The sequence below is a fragment of the Acipenser ruthenus genome, chromosome 18 (assembly GCF_902713425.1).
Source record: "Acipenser ruthenus chromosome 18, fAciRut3.2 maternal haplotype, whole genome shotgun sequence".
Classification (NCBI taxonomy): domain Eukaryota; kingdom Metazoa; phylum Chordata; class Actinopteri; order Acipenseriformes; family Acipenseridae; genus Acipenser; species Acipenser ruthenus.
Genome location: NC_081206.1, coordinates 18,200,548 through 18,219,812, shown reverse-complemented (window position 1 = coordinate 18,219,812; position 19,265 = coordinate 18,200,548). Strand labels below are relative to the sequence as shown.

The window sequence follows — 19,265 nt, the reverse complement described above, 5'->3', positions numbered from 1 at the left end:
AAAAAAAAAAAAAAAAAATCTGAGATTGTTGTCCTATACATATTACTCTTGTAAGCTCATATCTAGCTTTCATTGATTTGAAATGGGAAGATCCGAGATTATTGTTGTCATGTAAGGAATTCAAACTGATCAAGCATAAGAGGGAAATGGGGGATTGCTATTGCAACGTGGATAATGACTGTAGGTTAGCTTTGTTGTTCATATTTTAAATGTACCAGCTTTCTTTAAATTTAAATTTTGCTTTTGTGTCATTCTCTATGAGATGTGACAAATACTATCAGGCCGTTTGCCAGCGGATCTGAATGTGTCTGTAAACATCAAAAACTAATTTGACAAACATAAAGAAAGCACTAATTGTCTGACTGTACACTGACAAGCCTCGGGCAGATAGTTTTATGAAAAACACATACAAAATACTTCTGGCCTTGATTACTTCTGTGTTTACATTTTATAAAGCATCCACTTCAGACATAAAAATAAATTCAGATTGTATAAGCCACATATACTAAAGCATGTATATGGTATTACATCTTTACTTACAAATACACTCAGAACAGCTGAATGAGAAACCTAACCTTGATTTCAGTTTGATTTTGTATACTCCTTCAAAGAACAACCTCATAAAACATTAGCATTAGTATTTACTTAATTATTTACAATCCTATTACCTTGAACACATGTGGTTTTATTGAATGACTGTTTCTGCACACAAAGTTTCTTTCTGAATATATGTTGTGAAAATGCATATTAGCAGCAACGAATGGTTAAATACAGTTTAGAATTACATTTCTGTTATGGAACCTGTAGCTTACAATGCTTGTACCAAAGTAGGAATTAAGACATTAATCCATTACTGTAAAGCTATAGGCAAAAGTTTATATCACCTAGAATTTTAGGATTGAGACATTAAAAAAAAAAGATCATCATTTAGATATTTTATTTAACATCATATAATCAAATAAACTACAAAATGATATTGTAAAAGTGTACCGAAAGCCATAATAGTAGTACAATAGTAGTCATTTTTAAATTGTCAGTTTTTCATGAAGTATATGGAAAACTACAAAGCGGTATGCAATTCAATATGTTAACGTAACATTATTCAGCATGTTTGATTCGACTTTAATAAGGAAAATGTGTTAATTCTGTAGGGTGATGCAAAACCTTTGGCTATAACTGTCCAGTGTTCTGATTCTAAACTTTTTGAGTATTTAATTGCCTATCTGTGCTGACTGAGTGCAAGTCAGAGGGTCCTATTCTGGCTTAATGAAGGGCTGTTGTGGCATCTTATTCCTGGAAGTTCTTATGTGCACACATGCTTGCATTATTGTTTGGGGTCACCCCTCATTGCCTCTCTGAAGGCGACTGTAAGACTCCAATGGCTTGTTAAGCAATCCTTTCCCTTCAAGACCACAGTGACTTTCACTGCATCTCCTGTAAACATTCCACCAAGACTCCTTTGTAACAGAAACCCTGACAGCGCTGTTGGCCCAACACTACAAGCCCTGATTCACCTTTTAAAGGCATTGGTTTGTGTAACCTATTTGAACTCAGACTTACCATATCTTATAACACAAACAAAAAGATACTTCTAATTGACTTTTTTTTCTAAATATAACTAATCTTCTTTTTAATATTACTGGCTATAGTGAGATGATTTAAGCCTAGGATTACATTTCAGTTATGATAACGTTATCCTTATAGAGGCTTTAAAAAAGAACCAATTAACAAAACATAATGTGTTAAAGAATAGTTTTGAATAATACACTTCAACTCAGTTATTAAATATGACTAATCTAAGATCTTTGTAACCTCCTAGATCTATTGCACTGAACTAACAGAATAAGTGAAGATTTGCAACCAGTATAATTACCTGCATGTTTCTATTTAGCAAACCACAAAAAAGCTGATAAAACTCTGAGCGCTCAGCCAATTACAGTTAAGATAAACAAAAACAAAAAGCCACAGCTAAAGCCACACGATAATAGCCTCATTGGTCCTGTCACTAGGTAAGTAACACACATGCATTCTTACCAGACTGTTGGGGCTTATCCTCTTGGTTTCAACCTTCTTTTCTGCTGTCATTTTCTGGACAGACAGCTGGGCCTCCTTGAGTCTGCATAGAAAAAGGGTAACAATGTACTAACAGTCAGGACGCTCTCAACCACTCACATCTTTATGACTGTGAAGAGAAACTAACCCTAGGGGTACATTGTTTTATTATAGCAAGCTAAAAATGGGATCTATTTAGACTTTTTCCGAAACACAGTGTCACACATCCGAGACCAGCGTTGCTGCCATTACAAGCTGAAATCAGCTTGAGATTCTCATTTTATATTTCCCAAGTTCAGCTTTTATGTAGAGCAGTATATGAATTGTGTTTTCCAACTCAAGAAATGTCTTCTGGCATTCTTTATTAAACATTCTTTAGTACTTGTTATACCCTTTGCATCACAGGATTCAACTTTAAACAATCATAATTCACTGTGTAATAGTCTATTTAAAAGTTTAAAAGTGTATTAATGTTCTTAATTCTAAACTGTATAAACTGAAAAATATTATTCTAAATAAAGCATTGCATTTTTTCAAACTTACTTTCACTACAGTTCACTTAAGATTTCAACACAATCTGCACAGATGATGCTGTAATAAATCCCACAATTTATGAAAATATAGTACCTGCATGAATACAAATGACCAGGGAACCTAACTTGTATCATTCTTTACACCCAAAACCACATTCTACTGGCTACACTGTCAAAAAAAATCAGTAATTGTCTGTAAATTTACAGAAAGAAATTGCAAACTGTCAAATATACAGAAAGTTACCAGTTAAAAAGCAGTCTATTAGTTATTTTTACCAACAGTGTGCTGTGTTAGCATGAATATATGCAGTTAATTTTCTTGTGTGTCTTTGGGGGAGCATATGCAAACATAATTAAAATAAATTAAAATTTTTTTTTTTAATAATTTAAAAAAAGAGTTAACATGTATCCATTAGATGTTCTGTTTCATTTGGAATTGGTTGAAAATAGAAAATCAAGTTTAAAATACTGATTTTGTATAGAACAGCTAAAACCCTATGTATTGAAATGTGACCCAGCATGCCAGCCTGCTTGTGAGTAAATATTTACAGAGACTGCACAAGCTGTGTGCCATGGAAAATCAGAGCACTGCAGCTTGGCAGGGGCAGCACCACGTTATGGGTTAAGAAAGATCCCTTCCTTCTGCAGCATGTGACATCATGCTTTTTACATGCAGTACAGCGATGGCCAAATGTTTTGCATCACCCGATAGATAATTTTGCTTCATAAAGCCGAATGAAACCTGCTGAATATTGTTACAATAACATATTGAATTACAAACCACTTTGTAGTTTTCCATATACTTAACGAAAACTGACACATTTTAAAATGTGACATTTTCAAAATCTAACATGAAATACTGTACTACTATTATGGCGGCAGACTTTTGTGATTTAATTTTGTAGTTTCTTTGATTACATGATGTTAAATGAAAGATCTAAATTATGTGCATATAGTTTTTTTATTAATTATGTCTCAATCCTAAAATTCAGGGTGATGCAAAACTTTTGTCCATAGCTGTACAGTAGATAAACCAATTACATTCTTTAAATGAGTGAACCCATGCCCAAAAAATAATCTCACAAAGTTAGTTTGTGCAATTTGTTACCTATTCTTCAAAGAGTTATGTAGCACAGATTTTAATACTTAAAAGCTCACCAAGTTAATACTAATTCAGTGAATAATGCTGGACATCTTTTACAACACTAGATGGGTAATGCATATTAACACAGTATTAATAACTAGGAGAAGCATTAGGAACTGTATTTCCTTGCACTGCTCAGTTGTCAGTTCTGTTTCACAGATTAGCTGAGGCTGAGGCAGGAGTGAGACTGCACACGAGGGAGCTGATTGTGGCTAATCGTTGAATAGGAAAGCAACTACCACCACATATGATTAATGGGAGATGAAATGTGTATGCAAGTTTACAAAAATGATCCACTTTGTCCTGTTATTTGAGCTTAGTGGTTAGTAAAGTGTTAAATGAGGCACAAAGTGTGGAGACCTGGCGGTCAAAAGATCCCTGGACAGCACAGAAATAATTACGGACGAGAAACTAGCAATTAAAGAGGCAGTCACTGCAGGAATCGAGCAGCAGGTATATATCTTTGCAATTAGAGAAAGCTGCATTTTTGGCAGGACTATAGAAGTATTTTCTCATATGGAATTTGAGAACATTGCACAGTGAATTTCCTAAACAGGCATAAATGGTGCTATGGGGTCCAAATGTTTTCAGCCGTCAACTATAATGGTATTAAACATCTCAAGAGACTCAGCAGCCAAGGAGGGGGATGCCTGGACTTCCAGCATTGGAGAGGCTCTTCAGGCAGCTTCTGTTATCAGAACTTTCGATGTACAAAAAGGATGGCTGCAGACCCATAGGCTTAGAAAATAAAATGGAATATAAACTTGGTTTCCTTTATCATTACAAATCTTGTTTTACACATTGCACCAAATATATGTTAGTTCAAATTTCTTTACTTCCTATTTTAGATTATGTTGTTGTTATTTGTTACATGGCCTCCAAAACCTTACTGATGAAACTTGATGTTTTATACCATTCTGCTACAAGTTTTGTCACTGGTGACAATTCACCATTTACAATCGACCTTTACAATCTGATTAATTAACCCTCTCTACATACAAGGCGACTGGTATATGTTAATCTACCGAACCTTAATTGAGAAAACGCCTGCTTACTTGTGTAGTTTCCCAGGGTATTAAGAGTTTATGGTTGTCCCTCATTTCAGTTTGCGGCAGCCAATGACTGGATTGAGTTTTGACAAAAATTAGAACGGTTCATATCTGAGAATGCTTTTAGCTGTAGGGTCGATGTTTTATGTGTTGTTTTTACTCTTTATTTATTGGATTTTATGTGGTTTGCTACGGTGTTGCCCTTGCCAGGTCATCACTGTAAATGAGAATTTGTTCTCAATTGACTCATCTGGATAAATAAAGGTTTTGATTGATAATTAATTTATTTGTATTGACTGAAAACCATTAGCTGGTAAAACCAATCCATCACCTAAATAAAATGCCATCTAGTTTTTCGAGCTTTGGGACAGACAGTTTTTACGGTATTAGCAATCTTGTACAAGTCTCTAAATATGTTTTATTAAAGGAGAATACGAAGAGAAATGACTGAAATGTAAATGACAGGAGCGATGAAGACACTGAAGGGATTAAGACATTGAAATGTAAGAGAAATCTTGTGAAATGCTAAATATATCACTGCGATCAGTTCCAGCCTTCAAATACATAATTACATAGAAAAATAAGTAACATTTTAAAAAGTCAATAATATATAGAAATGATTAACTAACAAGACACTATGATAAAACCATGAGTTTATTTGACAAAGTAAAATGTCCATACAGATGGGTGACTCCTGTTGGCAATGCTGCTGTGTAACACAAACATTCCTAACCCATTAGAAGGATCCCATCCATCAAGCGATGTTGTGCAAACGCCTCTTTATGAAAATGCGTCATTCTGCTGTTTCTGCCATTGCAATAAATTAGTATTTCAGCCCACTGAATTGAATGGAAAAGCAAAGGCATGACACAAACTGCAAAGCATACGGTTCAAAGACTGCTAAGAAATAACTAAATAAATAAATAAGACGAATGTCTAGAGCTCTACACTCGAGTGGTAAGTACAGGTCTTATGCTGCTGTCAGTATTATTAACTCATCAACCGTTAGGTGGAGATCCATTCCACCGTGTTCCACAAGATAAACGGAGCTCAAGAATCAAGTAAAGCAATAACACGTATACAGTCAGACTGACTGCAGGACCTGCTCCACCACTGCAGACTGATTTTATATCCACTCAGTATTCCAAAGCTCTTTACAGTAACGGGCATCGTGAGGAGCAGAGACACGTATTGTACTTTGTTTCAGTAACAGGGAGCTGTGAGCAATCAAATGCCCACCCAGCTCTGATGCAGCATGAGATGTATAGGCTGTACTAACATGGATCACAACATTTAACTACTTCCCAACACAGCATTATATGGCTAATTTGAGGAAAGCAGCAGTGCAGGGTGAATACATAATTTCGGTTGTATATTTATGTACATTTCTTGTGGGTGTAAACTACGGATGCTTTGTGGCTTGTTTTAAGCTGCCTTCAGTGTTAAAGCAATGGCTCGGTAGAAAGCATAGAACATATTTGTGTTTCCGATTTCTATAATAACCATTTTACAATTTGTAATACAAAACGTGGTGCAGGTTTTTTTGATCAACCTATATTTACATGCTCCCATGCTAACAAGACTAGCATATTAGCAATGCAAACCTGATAGTCTTTCAGAAGCACTACCTTTACTAAATTTACTATTAGATTACATACATGTAAACCATAAATAATAAGATAAAGACAGAAAACAGAAATCTTTATCTCAGCACCTTTTTAAAAGCAGCAAAGTGATTCACTAATTTAGGAAGCACTGATGTTTTGTGAAATAATGTATACAACATATTTTATGGTTGTGAAAGAAAGAAAGAAAGAAAGAAAATGTACATGGTATGCACAAGACGGATGACAAAAAGCTGTCATCCATAGATGGTTGTGTTCAGAAATTCCTTGTGGGACAAGAAGGCAAACCACTGGAATTCAGTGGAAGCATGAAATCGGACCAGCTGTAAAACCTGTTTCTTCTAAAGAAGACTTTCACCATCACTCATCATCACTATGAAGCTTGGACTCAGTCTCCTAATGATTACACCAGCAAGCTCAGCCACAGAAAAGTATTTCCATTTTACCTACAAGAGCATTGCCAGGGATTCCATTAAAATTATATTAAACTGGCTATAATCCACACTTATTTCAAGAACCTATGCATGTTGTATATTGATGAGTTTGTCTGGATAAGTCTAAATTTGTGCTGAATATGACTAGAAAGCACTGACTCACTGAAGTCTTCATAGTCATGGTAATTTTGTAGATTATATCAATCTTTTACTAGGCTTGACACATCTTTCTTATGCTCTATCACGCTGAGCTGTGTTTTGCCATGAGTACTAAGACTGACTACTTTACTGTGCTTTTATCATGGTGTAGCCCAGAATCTTTTATAAAGATATATATATATATATATATATATATATATATATATATATATATATATATATATATACACCAGTACTGTTACGCAGCAGTAAATCCATTCCAGGTGCTTTCAATGTGTTGGATTGAGGCATTCCCCGCTTAAAGAACCCACATGCCATGCACATTAATGGGGACTGAGCCTCACTAAACAGGGCCTGGAGGGTGGTCTCTTGAGGGTCTTATTCTGTTAATCTCTCCACTGTGTAACACCTTTATTGAACCCACAGGTTACTAATACAAACACTTGTATAAATCAATGCAGATTTAAAAGACGCTGTCTAGTCATTATTATTATCATTATTATTTGAGCATAACCTTGCAAAGATAAAAAAGAAAAGCCCTACCTGCCATGTTTCACTTTTTATTAAAATGCAAACCTGTTACTTGTTTTCTTACTTTGGTTAATCATAAGAAACTTTGATTTACAATGAAGTTAACTTAAAAAGAAGCAAAAAATGCTTTGAAAAGAAACGTTTTTGATAAGTGTATTTTGGTTATTACATTTTTTTAACCTTGTTCCTGAAAATAAAAAATCTACATTAACCCTTTCATGCATGGCAACCTCATATGGAGATAGATAAAAAAAACTCTCTTCTAGTCTTTATACAGAGACATAATGTATGGAAGACACAAATGCTTAATAGCCTCATAAGAGGATGCAATTTGTTCCCTATTAAAGCAATGGAAAAAAAGGAAAAAAATCTGTGAAAAATATATTTATTATGTGTCCAAAAAAACTTTTTTCAGCTATTTTTTTTATAAATATTTCATGCATGAAAAGGCTAAATTAATTCATTATAACCTCCAAATTTGCGTAATATAGATTTTTAAAAATCTATTTGTTGTAAGTGTTCTTCATTGTCATTATCGTTTCTGCATTCATGGGTTTCTGCCTTTTGGTCAGTCTCTGAACCACGTGGCACTGCTGTACCGAGGCCAGTGAAGGTGACCACTAGGAGTGTGCACTGCTAATTTTGTTAAATTTTGTTTAAAAAGGAAAATCTCTAACAAACTCACTGCATTGTGATGGAACATCTGTTTTGTCATTTTAAAAATCATTTTATATAAAACTGTCAGCTGAAATGGAAAACTATTAGCCCAAATTCTGTCCCTGCAAAACATTTTGTTCAAAAGCGTCAAGAGAAAAAAACCCAAAGACAAATCTGTGTTTAAACGGTTAACTCCCTGTGTTGTGTTGCGTTCTACTACTTTCTGTTTTTACTTTTCCCAAGAGCGTCTGAGGAATCAGCAATAAAGATTTTAAATGTGTCTGGTTCCTCTTGTATAATATTTTACACTATTTCAAAGCCCTAATTGATTTATACAAGTCAATAAAATAAATGCTAAGAAAGCAAATTTTGTTTAGTTTCGATTTTAATTGCATGGTCCCCCTTTTCTCCAGCATTGGTTTCTCATTAAAATTATTTGGTTCTTTTCCCGTTTGCTCATAAGCTGTAATTTACATTAGCATCCCTAATATTCCACATACAATGATGAAGAAATTGTGTTCACAGCACGCTGTTAGTATTCTTGCTTTTCTGTGGGCAGTTGCGTGAATTGGGTTTGAAATCATTCATGTATAACATGAATGGGTAGCAGCACTATTTTAATAATAAATAGGACACAATGGCAAATCATTTATTTTAATTCAAACTTCAAGTGGACTGATCTTAATTAGTCTTTAAACAGCTATTTTATTCTGTGGTAATTAGAACACTACTGAACATGTCCAACATGCTCATGTATTTTAACACAATATAATCAGTGTAATCAGCAGTTTAAGTCCAACTTCACCACACATTTTTTTTATGAAAGCAGGGACTGCTCCAAACACAGATGTTGACACTCGCTTAAATTGACTTTAAATTAAAAACAAAAAGAGTAACCCAATACCCAAGTAAATAACTGTTAGTAATGCAAAGACTGGTGGGACAAACAGGACCTTTTTATGTTTTGTTAAAAATCCAACTACATATATACATATGTTTCAAATTAAACATTTACATAAAACACAAGAACATTTCTTTAGGAGAAACACTTTTACCATTGTTTAAAGAAGCATTCTGTTTTGACTGTGAACATGCTAAGATGTTACTTTTGGCACACAATTTAACATCAATTTTTTCCTTCCAAACAATTTTGATGGCATTTAAATACACTAATATTTGTCCCACCATAAATGAACATTTCTAATTAAAATGTTTCTTTCTTAAGCTATTTAGACCCTAGACTATACAATCCTAAGAGAAATTTATATTTCAAACTATAGCTGTATAAAAATGTACACCTATCTGTCATAGTATATACAAATGTATTCATAGATACAGTGCTACTGTATATATGTGTGTATCTGTGTGTGTTTGTGAGTGTATGTGTGTCTAATTGTGTGTACGTGTATGTGTCTCAGTGTGTGTGTGTGTTTCAGTGTGTGAGTGCGTAAGTGTGTGTGTCTCAGTGTGCATGTGTGTTTCAGTGTGTGTGTGCCTCAGTATGAGCTCCTTAGATCTCAGCAGCTTTATGGAGTCTTCTTGGAACTCTCTCAATTTGGGGGAATTTCTTCCTCACACCAATAAAACCAGGAGACTGTTGTGCGATGTGGTGTCACACAGTTTCATGTCCCCAGCAGGATCACTGGGGTCAGATGTGGTGTCGTAAATCCAGTGTGGGGCTTTGACATTGTGCTAAGTGTGGCCTGAGTCTTGGGGCTTTCCTTTGATGCCAGTGCACTTTAATAACTGGTAGAAGCAGTCACTTTTATTTGTCTTTACTGTCTGCAGCATTAACATAGCCTCATTTAGGCTTGTTCAGCATAAAAATGCACAAGAGGTAAGAAATCTGTTTCAAATTAAGGAAGCGCTCTTTTGGAGGTAATTGAAACTTATTGAACATGGGCAATTTATCGGATTATGTGAGATTATCTTTTTAGGAAAAAAGTTTAAAGCATGAAATAAAAGCACTAAAAATAAATGATGCTTGCCTTACCTTTCTTTGGAAATATTTTTGTTCTCTCGCTTCCATACGTTCTTGAAGTCATTACAGAACTCAAACCACAGCATAAAGACAACGTTTGGAGTGATCTCCTTGTCCCCCGACTTTGGCTTCACACCAAAATATCTCACTGTGTCTTCAAAGCTGTGGGGAAAAGAAAACTGTCAACACATAAACCTGCTGGGGGAGCTCTCAGCTTCCCTGAGGGGCAGCTTGTGAGTCAGTAGCCAGGTCTGCTGTAATTACCGTGACTTCCCCCTGGCTTCAGAGGCCTAGCCAGTAGAGTCTGCCAAGCATAAACTAACCTTCAAACACCTCTGAGCTTCCCGGGAGCACACACGGACAGAAATCACAGTCCGGCCCTCCTCGTCTTTTCTTGTACTTTCATTTAGTTATCGGCACATTCATGTTTCCTTTCAGGTGTGTGTGTGGGAACTGGGGATTTTTAAATTTTTTTGAATGAGAGTGCACTAGGCTTTCACCTCTGGAGACATGGGTCCCAATCCATTTTAGGTTACAAATAAAGTGAGTTTGGTGGTCTCAGCTTCACCCACAGTTTCAATCATCAGATGTGTCTGTTTTTATTCTCAGTGCTGCAAACTGCCTTGAACCACAGTCCTGGTGCTGATACCAGAGGAATTGAACCACCATTTACTGCCCTTCAAAGGAAAACCACATAAAAGATTTAATCAAAGCAAAATTGCCTCTCAATCTCTCAAAACCCATCAGGTTTTAAATGCAACAACACTCAAGCAATGACATATCTAAAAACAATTCACAATCCTACAGTAATTACTGAAATACCTCAAAACAGTGAAGTACATTGTATACATTTAATGGTGGTCAACTAGTTATAGAAATATTGTATCAAAGTACACCCACCCCAAGCAAACAGAGCTAAAACATTTAAACTATAGAATTAAATACTGAAACAAACAGCCCTACTTCAGCTTAATAAAAATGACTATCTACTAACCTATAGTACTCATGCATCATTTTTTAACATTTAATTACCGTGATCATTAATCCTACAAGGGGGTTGTCTGCAGTCTTTGTCAATTTTAAGTGAGCAAAAAGTAAACTATGTAATTATTTGTCATTCAAACTGACTGTAATTAAGTAACACAAATTCAGTGATATACTGTATGTTACTACATGCCTCACCTACACATTTAAAAAAAAAGAAAGTTCCAGGTTTAACTACACACAGTATATAGACATTGAAATTGGTGATATTTACAGGTGCCCATCAGTATGCATTGTAATGTTATTTTTCAAATTACACAAAGAAGATTATGTTAAAAAATGTGGTAAAAAGGTAGATAAATAATGATGATGTTTGGAATTATTCTGATTGGTTCTTTTGGAATATTGTTTATATTTTTATATAACTCTGGGGAGATTAGCGTTTTTACAGAAGTAAGCGCCAGTGCATCTAGTGAAGTTTCCTCATATATAAATTCAGTATACTGTATTTGCTTTGGCGACAGCTGATAAACAGATAAACAGATTGATAAATAGATGGTACACGGATTTGTGTGCTGATGTCTCTCAGATTGGAATTAATGGATGATCAGACTTTATGTTCTGTTTTCTGTCATGCACATTCAACTTCAATATCTGGGGTCTTGTTTGAAATTTGTTTTTTCAAAGTGGAAGCTCTACTAGTCCCTATGTGATAGATTGTGTATTTTGTACCAGATTTTGTATGACTGAGGTCATGCTACAAAACAAATCATTGGAAATATTAAAGCGTGTTCCTCAATAATCTGCCCCCATCAACATGTGACAGGCATTACAGTGTGGATTTGTATGTACAGTAACAGGCTGAATACCATTAAAATACTGGCACTGCTTGTTCACTACTAGAACTCAGAGAAAGTGCATTATGAAGGTGTGGTCAAAGAAGACGTTGAAAGTAAAATGGCGCTGCCTTCATCTTGTGTCTGGCAGATTCCGTCCCTGTCAACCCAGCCACACGTAACACTGTCTGACGACACTGATGACGTCACATGATGTGCGATTAGTCGACTACCAGTTTCTGAGGTCGACTGTCACTTTAAATACACAGAGAGGATGGCTATAGGAAGAAAACACTGTGACCGATCTAAAGAATATCCTTGGACAAAAGATGATTAGTGGGTCTGTGAAAATGGCTGTTTTTAATGTCAAAATCAAAAAGCTTATATATATATTGTTTTATGGGATGGAGTAACTATTTCTAGGTGTTGTCCAGTATTGATAGTTTTTAAAGCTTGGATGATGTAGGACACTTGTGAAATATGGTCTCTCTTACCCTACAGTCCTCCTATTCAATGATAAGTATTTCTTTAGACACACTTTCAATTATTTTAAATAAGACCTTTTGTAAGTGCTGCATTTTTTACCTTTCAAAAGCAGCGTAAAGTTGTGTGTCACTGTTTCAAGATGTGACCTAACATTTTTCATGTAAGACATGAAAGCTACAAAGCGTCTTTAAACCAATAACAGTAAAAACCCTGACAATTGAAATTTATGTCCTCAATAACCCACAGCTCATTTGCTGCATAACTAATGTACACCTGCATATCATGTGGGGGCAACACTTAATGAGCCATAAAATGTGGATGTATAAGGAAACCTCAGAAAAAAGAGAAACATAAAATTAACAAATTAGAATTGCATGAGAGTCAAAGCACTGGTTCAGGTAGGCATGGAAAATATAGATCTATAGGGCTTGTTACAAAAGTGCAGCTACGGCAATTAGAATGTGTTTTTTCTTAGGAAAAGGCATGAAGCGACAATATAATATAATGGTTCTACCTATATTGTCTAATAAAAGCAGCCATTCAAAAACATTATTTCCTCAGGAGCAAGTGTGCTACTTCAGATGTGAGCAGTTTGAATGTGTATCATGCCTCTTGGGTTTACCGAAAGCTACAGGAAAAAATCTGAAGACATTGAAAAATACTTTTGTCATTGAATTTTTGTTTATTTTAGTATTTCTAATAAAAGAGGCTAGTCGTTGTGCACTCACACTGCTATATGATGGCACTCATTTATGCGTTGACACAAAGGGTGATCATTTGGAATCAGGGCATGTGCAATGCTTTGCCTGGTGAATCACTTTTATCTGTTAATAAAGAAGTAAGAACTGTTTACAATTCAGTAAGTTGCCAATGTATACAGTACAATAAAGAACTCTGATTGATTTGCTCACAGCTTCAACAGCATTGTCATTATTGTACTTATGGAAAAGAAGAAGCGATTATTGAAAAACATCTCATGTTCTTACCAATGTATATATGCTCTAGACTTGGCTCCATGAGGCTTAGCCAGTACCCAAACACACTTAAACTCTGTTGCTGCCTGCAGTATACCTCCCTGTAGTGAAAGTGCTAGAAAGCAGACTCTGTTCTGGTATTTGTGAATGGCTCTGTACTGTACTGTGAGGCCCATTTAGAATGTATACATGCAGAGGATATGAGTAAGAGGAACTACTGCATGAGTGATTACATTCAACAGCGTGCTAATTGTTTATGCATATCTCTTGTATCTCTTGCATCCTCCACAACATATTTTCTAGGGTTGCTGTATTTACATACGACAGGACCAGTGTGACAATGTTTATTATTCTATAACCAATGCATTTTCCATGCCAGTCTTACACAAATAATTTGAGTGCTTTTTCCAGCACCACCTACACAGACACACTGACGATGGAATAAATACAATTGCAGAAGAAAAGGTACTGGTAATATATTAAAGGCATCTGCTTTTAAAATTCCAGGCCCAGTTCCAATCACAATCTGCCTCGGACAACAGCCATAAATCAGTGCTGTCCCGAGGTTTAACCGAAGACCTGTGGATTTGTAAATAACTTTCTGGCTTGCATTGGTCTGGGTGTTCAGTTCAAATACTCTGCAGGATTTTTCCTTCAAGCTTCATTTCAGAGGGTCCTTATCAGTAAGTGCTAATTACTACAGGCAGGTTCACAAATTACAAGCATTACTTATCTGATGTGGTGCCGAATGGCTCTTATCTCTGCTGCGTATGCTGAATTACTACAGCCATCAATTATGGTTGGCTACCTTTTTTTTTTAACTGTCCGATGTAGCGCTAAAGAAAACATTAGATATTTATATGAGCAAACATGTGGGAAATAAGAATCATGATGCACTGTACACTGCCAATGGGAACTTTGCCAGTAAGGTATGTGATCTACCATAAATACAACTGTCTTTATCCTACACAAAATAAGCACTGCTTTAAAAGCAACTTGTCCCGTTTTATAAAAGCTTAGGCTTGGGAGGAAGGGCTGTCCCCTGCACACATCACCTCATCCAATCTGGCTTATCAGAGCAATATACAGACGTGCTCAAATTTGTTGGTACCCTTACAGCTCATTGAAATAATGCTTTATTCCTCCTGAAAAGTGATGAAATTAAAAGCTATTTTATCATGTATACTTGCATGCCTTTGGTATGTCATAGAATAAAGCAAAGAAGCTGTGAAAAGAGATGAATTATTGCTTATTCTACAAAGATATTCTAAAATGGCCTGGACACATTTGTTGGTACCCCTTAGAAAAGATAATAAATAATTGGATTATAGTGATATTTCAAACTAATTAGTTTCTTTAATTAGTATCACACATGTCTCCAATCTTGTAATCAGTCATTCAGCCTATTTAAATGGAGAAAAGTAGTCACTGTGCTGTTTGGTATCATTGTGTGCACCACACTGAACATGGACCAGAGAAAGCAAAGGAGAGAGTTGTCTGAGGAGATCAGAAAGAAAATAATAGACAAGCATGGTAAAGGTAAAGGCTACAAGACCATCTCCAAGCAGCTTGATGTTCCTGTGACAACAGTTGCAAATATTATTAAGAAGTTTAAGGTCCATGGAACTGTAGCCAACCTCCCTGGGCGCGGCCGCAAGAGGAAAATCGACCCCAGATTGAAAAGAAGGATAGTGCGAATGGTAGAAAAAGAACCAAGGATAACTGCCAAAGAGATACAAGCTGAACTCCAAGGTGAAGGTACGTCAGTTTCTGATCACACCATCCGTCGCTTTTTGAGCGAAAGTGGGCTCCATGGAAGAAGACCCAGGAGGACTCCACTTTTGAAAGAAAAACATAAAAAAGCCAGACTGGAATTTGCTAAAATGCATATTGACAAGCCACAATCCTCCTGGGAGAATGTCCTTTGGACAGATGAGTCAAAACTGGAGCTTTTTGGCAAGTCACATCAGCTCTATGTTCAAGCTTTCAAAGAAAAGAACACCATACCTACAGTGAAACATGGAGGAGGCTCGGTTATGTTTTGGGGCTGCTTTGCTGCGCCTGGCACAGGGTGCCTTGAATCTGTGCAGGGCACAATGACATCTCAAGACTATCAAGGCATTCTGGAGCGAAACGTACTGCCCAGTGTCAGAAAGCTCTGTCTCAGTCGCAGGTCATGGGTCCTCCAACAGGATAATGACCCAAAACACACAGCTAAAAGCACCCAAGAATGGATAAGAACAAAAACATTGGACTATTCTGAAGTGGCCTTCTATGAGTCCTGATCTGACTCCTATTGAACATCTATGGAAAGAGCTGAAACTTGCAGTCTGGAGAAGGCACCCATCAAACCTGAGACAGCTGGAGCAGTTTTCTCAGGAAGAGTGGGCCAAAGTACCTGTTAACAGGGGTACCAACAAATTTGAGCACGTCTGTAAATGGACTGGCAACTTCTCCTTCTATTGCTTCTGATTTGCTGCCTCATCCAGCAGGTCAGGTGGTGGACTCTCAAACCAAACAGGTTTGAGCCAATTGTTCATTTTTGTAAGTCACATACAGTATGAATATGGTTTGTCCTGATCTATTGAACTAGAATTTGGATCATGGTGGGGTTTGTTTGAATGAGATAGTTTATAAATAGGAATTGTAAATGGAAAAATACCTTCCTAGAGCAGTTTTCAAATTATCCTCTTCGGCACAATGTTCTTGGTGTGCTGAAATGAAAGAGAACACACATTTGTACAGCCGACAGGTAAAACACATGACCCAATTGAATTAATTTTGTTCCTGTTAAGAAATCGGAAATGCATAATTGTCAGTTATTTAAACTTAGAAATGAGCAGAAACCAAACAGCTTATTTAAACAGCTAATTTACTGCACAGTATCTGTCACTGAGACAGAGCTGGAATCGATTTGAAATCAGACAGAGACCAAAATGGTTTCAGTTGGAACCGTCTAGTCCCAGTTAGGATTTCTCCAGCTCCTTCAGAGTGAGGATCTTACCTAATTAGTGTCCTATTTAGATATTAACACCCACCTCTAACAGAATGAAACATGTCAGTTAAGCAATATAACATGACAAGGTGTGTGTTGTTGTACGCCTCAGGTATGTTGTAAGGCACAAGGTGAACCCAAATGTCTTCATGTAACCTGAGAAGTGGCAGTATCTCACAACGACACTCATCCTGGAGTGCCATACGATTATACAATGGTTTCGAGGTCATTTGAAAATAAAAACAACTAATAAAAAATAGGATTAAGAGAACCATGGCGATGTCCAGAGATATCGCTGCGGCTGTGACATCACCAAGTCCAATGAAATGAATAGGAGGACAATGCTTACCATTGTATCATAACATTTATGTCCCAGTAAATACATTATAATGGTGTCAGTACAATCACAAGTATGTAGTATATCATACCATGCATAGTAAATGTGGAAGATTTCTTAAGTAAGTAACTTCGCAAATTAGGCATCAGTATGGCACACTTCTCAAGGCCCAACCCATCAGAGGCTCTTGTTCGGCACATATCTGAAGTATTCTGGCTACACATGCAAGTGGCATCTTGCCAATCCTGTTCTTCATCTTGTGTTCTTCCCTTCCTCGGCCTGCCTCCCATTTTAATACTACCCCTCTAATACAGACACTCTCCCAGGATTTGGGCACAATCTCGGCAGCACCTTGGCTTGCAATCCAGCTTCCCAGCTGATACAAATCATCTGTTTCTACCTTTACAGACAGAACTGACTCTTCACATCTGGAACCAACGTGGTGAAACAACTCTCTATATATTCACAGCCATTCGATTCCTTTGATCAGCTTTCTGAAAATGTAGTCTGTCACTCTCATGTTCATGATCACACTGTTTTTACTTGTCTGTTCGAATGTGTGTGAATATCCCTTGCAGCCACTAAATCTTTTATATTTTAACCTCCAGCAATGCCAGCCTCAAGAGCATGATCCTGCTATATTGTCTTTGCACATTTTTTTTTTAAATCACAACATCAACACCTACTACTGAATCTTCTTCTAGTGGGGATTCACCTTGTACCGGGGAACCTGTATGAGGGCCTGTCTGAGTGTTTCTATTACTGCTGTAGCTGCTGAACATTAATACAAGTGGGTTCAACTGAAATAAGCAATTGTTGTTGATATTCTCTGTTGTTTTTCACACTGTGAGTATTCTGAAGTAATTCATTTTTGCGAGTGCTTTTAAAATATTCCCAGACGGCAGACGGACGGATATTGTCATGGCATTCAGGTAAGCGGCTTGGGTTCAAATCATGGATCCCCTCACAAGATGCAGGCAAAGTAGCTAAACTAACAAAGAAAAGCTACAGCGGGCTCCTTCCACGTAAATGGACCAAATGGAACGCAGATGTGCGCTCCTCATGCATACGAGGTGCAAGAATGTATCCAAGACCAGAAACAGCCTGTGATCTTAGATTTATTACATTTTTCCAGATTCATCCCATTTACAACGATGGGGGACCTTTCTGAACCAAAGATTTAGGGGGGCTGGGGTTCCCTAAGTTTTTTGTAAATCTTTTCGAAAGCCAGACTGAACTGTTGTCAACAGTTTTCTCTCTGGGACAGCAGTACTACATGTGTGTGCTGGTGGTAGGGTCAGGAGGAACGCTTTAATGGGAGGTAAGCTGTGAGAGAAGGGCCGTGACCAATTCGGTTTTTCATGCTTTAACTTTACTGGCGCCTAAGGTATCCCAGATCTGAATTAGGAAGTTTAGGTGTCATGAGGGCTCTGAGGAGTAGCAGTTCATGGGGGTGTGTGAAAGGGGTTTTTTCTAAACATGAAACCAGTAGTGGCTAACTAGAAAGTTATGAGATCTGCATGCTGAGAACGGTGATAAATCAGGGCATTAAAACACTGCCACTTTACAAGGGCGAATTGCACTTACTGTTCAAGATAAAACCTAACCAAAGACAATTTTAATTCAGCGGTTATTGGGAAAATTCCACTAAAGACATTTACTCTTTAAAAAGTAATAATCTTTCCTCATTGGCTACCTTTAGGTTTCCAAAATAATGTATCTGAGCTTGTTGATAGAAATATGTGCCGCTGGGTAAAAGTAAAAGAGGTAAAATCATTTGGTATTTCTTTTATCTTGTTCTTTAGCTGCTTAATGAGAACAGCATGTATTTCCATCTTAGACTATATAACATTTTTACATATTGTCAAGATCTTTTTCCTAGTAAATCATATTGAATTATTTTTTAGCAAAACTTGAAAAGTCCTTATCGTTCGTCAGGTTTATTTCTAGTTTTGGCAAAACTCCCCGAATCAAAGCAGCAAAATGATGCTAAGCAAAACTGACAAGCATCTGAAAGAAAACTTATCTGAGCTGAATTCAGTTACATTTTTATATTAGTTTTTGCACTGTTTTGTTTCACTTTTAGTAATATAAATTGTGCAGACAGTGGAGCGAAAGCTTAACGAATCTGTCCCAATGAGCTCCCTCCCCTCCTCTAGTCTGAAACAAACCGCAAGGAAAAGTTCATCGCGAGTGTCCAGCTTCAGCAATAAACCACAGTGTGACTGCACAGCATCCACACAATGCTGAATCTGTTCAGCCCCCCACAGAGGAGGAGCAGACCAAAAACCACAGACTGAACATCCCTCAAAAAATTATTTTTAATGGGAATAAACATTTTTTGTATTTCTAAATACGTTCATCGGTGCTGTTTTTAGTTCTATATTTTTTCATTTGGTAATAATATTTATTAGCAGTACTCCAGTAATAGTAATAATAAAGTAAGTGCTGATTCGGAACTGGGCAAAAAAATATACTGTTTGTTTTT

The 19,265-nt window shown here is 36.6% G+C and overlaps 1 protein-coding gene across 2 annotated transcripts in view; it reads right to left on the bottom strand.

Annotated features, from left to right (window-relative positions):
* The window catches only part of LOC117405651 (formin-like), a 137,430-nt gene that overhangs the window by 2,828 nt on the left and 115,337 nt on the right, over positions 1-19,265 (bottom strand). For both annotated transcript variants that reach the window (XM_058991378.1, XM_058991377.1), the window contains 3 exons: positions 16,108-16,159; positions 10,178-10,327; positions 2,035-2,116 (listed from right to left, as the gene is read on the bottom strand). In XM_058991378.1, coding sequence (XP_058847361.1) covers positions 2,035-2,116; positions 10,178-10,327; positions 16,108-16,159 — 284 coding nt within the window. The remainder of the gene's footprint in view (positions 1-2,034; positions 2,117-10,177; positions 10,328-16,107; positions 16,160-19,265) is intronic.